The 6,552-nt window shown below is 60.2% G+C and overlaps 1 protein-coding gene across 2 annotated transcripts; it reads left to right on the top strand.

Moving 5' to 3' along the window:
* Positions 1–424: 424 nt before the first annotated feature.
* Positions 425–6,489, top strand: ZNF213 (zinc finger protein 213). Of its 2 annotated transcripts, none has more exons than XM_023246283.2 (6): positions 425–725; positions 1,847–2,353; positions 3,080–3,203; positions 3,395–3,465; positions 3,680–3,803; positions 4,817–6,489. In XM_023246283.2, exons 2-6 carry the CDS (start codon positions 1,955–1,957, stop codon positions 5,545–5,547), a joined length of 1,449 nt encoding a protein of 482 aa, XP_023102051.1. In that variant the 5' UTR covers positions 425–725; positions 1,847–1,954; the 3' UTR covers positions 5,548–6,489. The 2 variants fall into 2 exon arrangements, with proteins under 2 accessions (XP_023102051.1, XP_023102052.1); XM_023246284.2 differs by having other exon boundaries at positions 425–963.
* Positions 6,490–6,552: the final 63 nt, after the last annotated feature.

Genomic DNA, 6,552 nt, shown 5'->3' with positions numbered 1-6,552 from the left:
GGCCTTCAGCCTTCCGCCCTCGTCTGACTCAAGGAGGGCGGAAGGGAGAGTTCGTTCTCAGGGGATCCCTTCCGGCGGATCAGGAGCTCTACTCGTGGCTGGGCCAGACGCCGGCTCGGCTCACCAGACCGGGCTTGTCTTTCCCTTCTCGCCCTTAAGTGGCCTTTTAGATTTTCAGAGAAATCTGAAAGCACGAATGTAGACACAGACCTGAGTATGGGGACATTGGTGGTGAGGCACAGGGCGCCACCGCCTCCTGATTGGCCAACTTTGGAAATTCTCCCCGTTCATTGGCTATCCATCGGGGAGAAGGCGGACTCAATTGGGCGAACGGCCTCCTGGGGCGTGTAGTTCGAGGGCTTGTTGCGGCGCATGCGCCTTGTTGTTTCCCGGCGAGCCCCGCGCGAACTTCCGGCGCAGGGACCTGGCGGCGGAACTAGGAACCCTGGGCGGTTGTGGGCGGTGTGTAGCCCGGGGGCGGGACCCGCGACGCGGGCCGCCGAGCTCCGAGATCGACGTCGGGGCTCCGGGCGGCCGGGGTCGGCGTCCCGAGACGGAGGCCGAAGGGGGCGCGTGCCTCTGGGAAGTGCCGGGGGTGGGGACGCGCCTGTGTCCACTACCCACCCGCTCCCTCTCAGCTGCGCGCAGGCGAGGCCGCCGGGGTCGGAGCGCAGGGCTCCGACCAGGTCCGCCTTCTCGCCCGCCGCGTCCTGCGAGCGACCCTGGTGAGTCCCTGGCCCTCTCCGAGCGCAGCCTTCTCCATGGTCACTGGAGGATGAGGATGGAGCGCGTACCTTTCAGGGGCGTTGCGAGGAGTGTAAGAACAAAGTAAATAAAGTGCTTAGTGTGTAGTAGAGGACTGGAAACGACGTGAATCTCTTACTGGAGCGCATTCGTACCGTGGAATCTCGCAGAGCGGCTAACGAAGAAGCATTGTTAGGTGGAAAAGCAAGTTGCAAAATAGTATGTGCAGTAAGACCTCGTTTATGTAAACACCCCCCCCCCACACACACACACTTGGTTTTCCCCGTTTCTATAGATACCTTTTCAGTAGATGGACAGGGGAAAGTCTGGGAGGTCATATGTTATGCTGTTAATGGGAGGGCGCAACTGAATTACGGGAGTTTCTCTTTTATGTGTTTCTGTATTGTTTAAATCTCCCTCCCCCCTTTATTTCGATGGTCTGTGTCACATTTTTTTGTTCAGAGAGCAATTAAGGAAATTTTCAAAATCCATACTTTACAGGAGTATTGTAAGAGTAGTGATGTAAGGGATAAATTTGTGTCACTCATTCATACGTACCTGTGGATAAATGGCTTAGACAGGTGTCTCTGAGCTCTTCGCTGGCACCCAAAGTCCGGGATGTGTTTTGGAATTCGGAAGTTTTCAAATTTGAGAACGATAATACAGTACACATGGTATATCAAATGACCCCACCAACAAAATTTGCAGCAATAGATAATAATCAAACGTATTAATTACATTTTTTCTCTCGGTGTAGGACACCTACAGAAATACACACGGTTCGTACAGCTTGATGAATATTTACAAACTGAATCCATACAAAAATGTTTTTGCTGTAAAGCATATGAACATTTCCATTTAGTGAGATAAACGGAGACTATAAATACGCTCATATCAGTAGGCCAGGGAGTAAAAGCCTGGGAGCTTGGGATTTCAGAGCTGAGGATAAGGAGCTCTGGACCTGTTTGGGCAGAAAAAAGAGAGTCGCAGGAGCAAGGAGATCAAGGACAGCCGAAAAAAGATTTCAAGGCCAGGAAAGGCCAGGAGCAGGCTGGTGTTTGCTCATGAACTGCCTCCCTCCTCCTTTTTGCTCTTTCCCCAGGAGTCCTCGTCCAGATGCCCACCCGGCTGCCACAGGAGATTCCTCTGGGAGACTGAGGGGCAGGCTCGCAGGCCCCGATTGAGGCCAACCAGTCCTTAGGCCAGGGGAATGGCAGCACCCCCAGAGCCTCAGGATGAGGCTCCTGGGGAGGGAGAAGGGCTGCTGATCGTAAAGGTAGAAGATTCCTCGTGGGAGCAGGACTCCGCCCCGCAAGAAGACAGCAGGGATTCTGAGGCCTGCCGCCAGCGCTTTCGGCATTTTTGCTACAGGGACGTGGGCGGGCCCCACGAGGCCTTCAGCCAGCTCTGGGAGCTCTGCTGCCGCTGGCTGCGGCCCGAGCTGCACACCAAGGAGCAGATCCTGGAGCTGCTGGTGCTGGAGCAGTTCCTGAGCGTGCTGCCCGGAGGCGTCCAGGACTGGGTGCGCGAGCGGTGTCCCGGCAGTGGGGAGGAGGCCGTCGCCTTGGTGGAGGTCCTGCAGAAGCAGCCGGCAAAAGCGTGGCCGCAGGTGAGGAGCCCCTCCCACACCCAGGGCCCCTGGATGGCTCCTGGCTGAAGGGAGGTGGCCGTCTCCTCTCTTAGAGGAAGTCCTCCCTGGAAACGAGTCCTCCAGGGGTGGTAGGGATGCGGGGCCAGAGGGAGCATCCGCAGGAGTACATCATAACAGGTGTTGCGGGTCTGAAAGACACTGTCCAAATGAGTCGTTTAGTTTTGGTGGCTTTGGAGGGCGGCGGCAGGATCAAAGTGGGCGTGTTCCAGGAAGGCAGATGTTAGTTCCACACAGGCGCTGCAAATGTTCATCCGTGTTCCGCTGTCGGCCGGGCCCTGGGGGTACAGTGATACGTGTCATGACAGCACCAGAGTGGGTGTGAGAAGCTAGCTGTCCGTGTGAACCCTGCTGTCTGGGGGGTGTTCGATTTTGACCCTTGGGGAGGTGCTAATGAGTGGCTGGGGTGTGGGGCTCGCCCTTGGCCTGGAGATCTGCCCCCACATCCCCTTAGTAAGTGGCTCTGTGATTTTGGCTTTTGGGGGCCGTTCTTGCCTCTTGCTTGATCGGGGAGTGCCCTCGGGCACACAGAACATTCTCCTCTGGATTTTCCCGGGACCCATATTGATCTCCTTCCCCACGCCCCTTCCTCCCGAGGGACGTGTCCTGTGTCTCCTTCTCAGGGATTAAGCTCTGTCTCCCCCGTCTGATCTCGGTGCTGATGAGCATGTTGTGGTTCCTGCACAGGAAGTGCCCTCAGAGGAGGTGGAACCCGAGGCCACAGTCCAGGGACCCCCGGCCAAGGGGCTTCCCGTGAAAGTGGGGGCACGAAGCTGGCCACCTGTACTCTGGGAGCAGCACAGCCATGGCGGTGAGTAAGCTTGTGGGCCACAGGTGGCTGGGCAGGGGCCTGGCTCCTTCCCGCTTGTTGCCTTGAGGGTAGCGGGAAGGTTATTTCTGTTCTAAGGAGCCTAGGAAAGGGTGCTTGTGTGTGTGTGTACGTGTGCGAGATCTGGCCCCTGGCCTGGGCTGGCCTCTCTGAGGGTCTCTTCTTTTCTTCAGCCCAGCTGCCTGCTCTGAAAGAGGGGAGTAGCGGAGAGAACACCGGCACCAGCTTTGCCTCTGATGTCCACGTGAGTTACTAGTCCCTGTGTCCCCTCTGAGGCCCTCTGTGCTGTCACGTCCCTAAAATGAGCCTCGTCTTCTCATCAAGACCTCTTCTATCCATCTTGGTCCTGCCTGGACCTGTCCTGTTCCCCGTCCCAGCCCCCATCTTGTCCCCACCCATGGCTTGCCTGGGGAGCCCTGAGTGGCAGTGCCGAGCCAGGTTTTCTCACCTCACTCCAGGGACCTGTGACGTTTGGAGACGTTCCCTTCTATTTCTCCCGGGAAGAATGGGGGTCCTTGGACCCTGCTCAGAGGGATCTCTTCTGGGACATAAAGCGGGAGAACTCCCGGAATGTTGCCCTGGGTAAGCAGCGGGTGCAGCCAGGATCCCTGGGGTCCTTGGCTCTTCTGAACTGGAGGCAGCACCCTTCCTGGGGGGTCCAGCGCTGGATGGTTGGCCCAAGCAGGCCACACACTCCTGTATGTCCCGCTGGAATCCTCAGTTTTCCCACACCAGTCTTCGAGCTGGCTCGAAAGTGGGCTTTTCCTGGGTCTTTCCAAGAGCACTGGGTGATTTCTTATTTGTGTTAATGTTCGTTTTTGTTTGCCTGTGAGGGTGTGTTACCATGTGAGGGGTGCTTGCAACGTGCCCACACTGTGCTGAGCTCTCATACGGGCATTTTCCTGTGATTCTCACAGCCTGGTGCGTAGAAGTGTTGTCCCGGCTCCCACACAAGGGATCTGAGACTCAGAGAGGCCAAGGGACTCTGAAGTAGTTGTGAGGTCCCCTCGCCTGCCCCACGAAGAGGTGCTGACAGCGAAAGCAGCTGCCTGACCTGTGCCAACGCCTGGGCCCCGCCCTTCAGGGGCCACCCTCCTGGGGCCCCTCTCCAAGCTAGAGGCTGTCCGAGCACTGTCTGGGGATCATCTCATTTAATCCACATGACCCCATGGGAAGACGAGGATCACTCCCTATTGAACTCTGTTCTTGAGTCAAGGGACAAAAGCTGGTGGGGTGAGAGCAGCCACATAGGCCGAACCCGTGTGGTTCCTCAGTTTCTGGTAAGAAGCCCTGAGAGCTTGGATAATTTGCAAACTACCTAAATCGATTCAGTTCTAGAGTTTGCAAAGCCAGGGTTCAGACCGTGGGACACCGGGCCCCAGTGCGGACACGGGGGTGGAAAAGTCAGGGGTGTGATCAGGCAGTGTCTCTGCAGGCAGATCAGCCCAGCCGGCCTCCTTCCTTGCCTCTGCCTCCGAAGTGTTTCTCTGCGGGCATTTTATCAGGCCCCTATTTTTATGGACGAGGATGCTGAGGCTTGGGTCTCTGTAGCCCAGGGCTTTCTGATCCCGACTCCCGTTTCTGCCTCGCCCCAGCTCTGGTCCCAGAACCCAGTGGAACCGAAGAGGCCGCCCCCTCTCGGCTTGCAGGCTTGGGGCCCGAGAGCCAAAGCGAGCAGTCCCGGCTGGAGGAGGCCGCCACGGCGCTCCAGGGCCGGGCCGGCGGTGGCGGGGGCCGTGGCGGCGACGTGACTGTGTCCTGGAGCCCCGAGGAGGCCGAGACGTGGCGGGGCGAGGCCCGGCCGGGGGCGCCCCTGGGGCGGGCCGCGGGGGCGCGGAGGGGACGGCCGCCCACGCGCCGGCGGCAGTTCCGGGACCTGGCGGCCGAGAAGCCGCACAGCTGCGGCCAGTGCGGCAAGCGCTTCCGCTGGGGCTCGGACCTGGCGCGCCACCAGCGCACGCACACGGGCGAGAAGCCGCACAAGTGCCAGGAGTGCGAGAAGAGCTTCCGCAGCTCCTCGGACCTGGTGCGCCACCAGGGCGTGCACACGGGCCAGAAGCCCTTCTCGTGCGCCCAGTGCGGCAAGAGCTTCAGCCGCAGCGCCTACCTGGCCGACCACCAGCGCATCCACACGGGCGAGAAGCCCTTCGGCTGCAGTGACTGCGGCAAGAGCTTCTCGCTGCGCTCCTACCTGCTGGACCACCGGCGCGTGCACACGGGCGAGCGGCCCTTCGGCTGCGGCGAGTGCGACAAGAGCTTCAAGCAGCGCGCCCACCTCATCGCCCACCAGAGCCTGCACGCCAAGATGGCCCAGCCCGTGGGCTGAGGGCTGGCGGGGGCCGCGTGGCCCAGCCGGGGACGGGGCGGTGTCTCCCCCCACTCCGGGCTTCTCCACCCGTGGGCGTGGGCGGCCACCGTCCCTGCGCCCCTGCTCGGCCCCTGGGCCTGGCCGACACTCCCGGGGAATGGAAATCCCCTGTCTGTCACCTCCTGGCCATTCCCTGTCTTGCCCCTGGGGTTTCTCTTGCCCCTCTGGCTTCCTGAAGCCCCGGCACATTCCCGGCCCCTGGCCTGGTGGGGGGCGGGGGCGGAAGGCCAGGGTGTCAGGGATGTGTGAGGACATCCATCGTTGGCAGGGCTCTGGGTCCCCGCCCCCCAGCCTTGCTTGTCCTGTGGCTCATGTTCCCTGCACCTTGCTGGGGCCCTGGGCCTGGCCCTCTGCCCTGCCAAGCTGTGCCTTCCGGTGGGTGCAGAGGACAAGCCTTGACCCACAGGGTGCTGCCAGGCTCTGGGAGGGACAGCCCAGACCTGTGAGGATCTGGGTCCCCGGCGTGGCCGCAGGGGCTTTTGGCCCTACACCCCCTCCCGCGGCCAGGCCCTGACCGCTGCCTGTCCGGAGGTGGGGAACTGCCCGCCTCTGCACTTGGCTGACTTGCCCCCAGTGAGTCCCTGAGGGCCACCCCCTGCCAATCTAGTGAGGGTGGTGGTGGCTTCAGGGACAGGAGGCTGACAGTATAGACAAGGACGGGGCCTGTGGAGGCTGGCTGCTCCCCGCTGCTCCCCTCTCCAGAGGTGTGGGCTTTGTAATACTTAACACTAGCACTCTGTCAGCACTTGTCGCTGACTCCTTAAGCACTGCATTCCACAGCGCCACCTGCATTGTCTGCAGATTGGCATTCCCAGGGACAGACCACAGGCTCTCTCAAGGAGCTGGGCCCTGCTGTTCTCAAAAGGGCAGCAGAGGACTTTGAATAAATGTGGAAACTTCCTCCAGACTGTTCTGTTGTTTATGTGGTTGCTAGGGGTGGGGGGGACCTGGAACTCCTACTTC

The sequence above is a fragment of the Felis catus genome, chromosome E3, assembly GCF_018350175.1.
Source record: "Felis catus isolate Fca126 chromosome E3, F.catus_Fca126_mat1.0, whole genome shotgun sequence".
Taxonomy (NCBI): domain Eukaryota; kingdom Metazoa; phylum Chordata; class Mammalia; order Carnivora; family Felidae; genus Felis; species Felis catus.
The sequence above is the reverse complement of the archived record's forward strand: the minus strand, read 5'-3'. Positions and strand labels throughout refer to the sequence as shown.

What these genes read in the sequence shown, in the direction of transcription:
- ZNF213 (XM_023246283.2), top strand. Translation starts at nt 1,955, where the DNA reads ATGGCAGCACCCCCAGAGCCTCAGGATGAGGCTCCTGGGGAGGGAGAA. An exon ending in GCTTTGCCTCTGATGTCCAC is followed by an intron (nt 3,466 to 3,679) that starts GTGAGTTACTAG and finishes ACCTCACTCCAG; the next exon opens with GGACCTGTGACGTTTGGAGA. An exon ending in CTCCCGGAATGTTGCCCTGG is followed by an intron (nt 3,804 to 4,816) that starts GTAAGCAGCGGG and finishes GCCTCGCCCCAG; the next exon opens with CTCTGGTCCCAGAACCCAGT.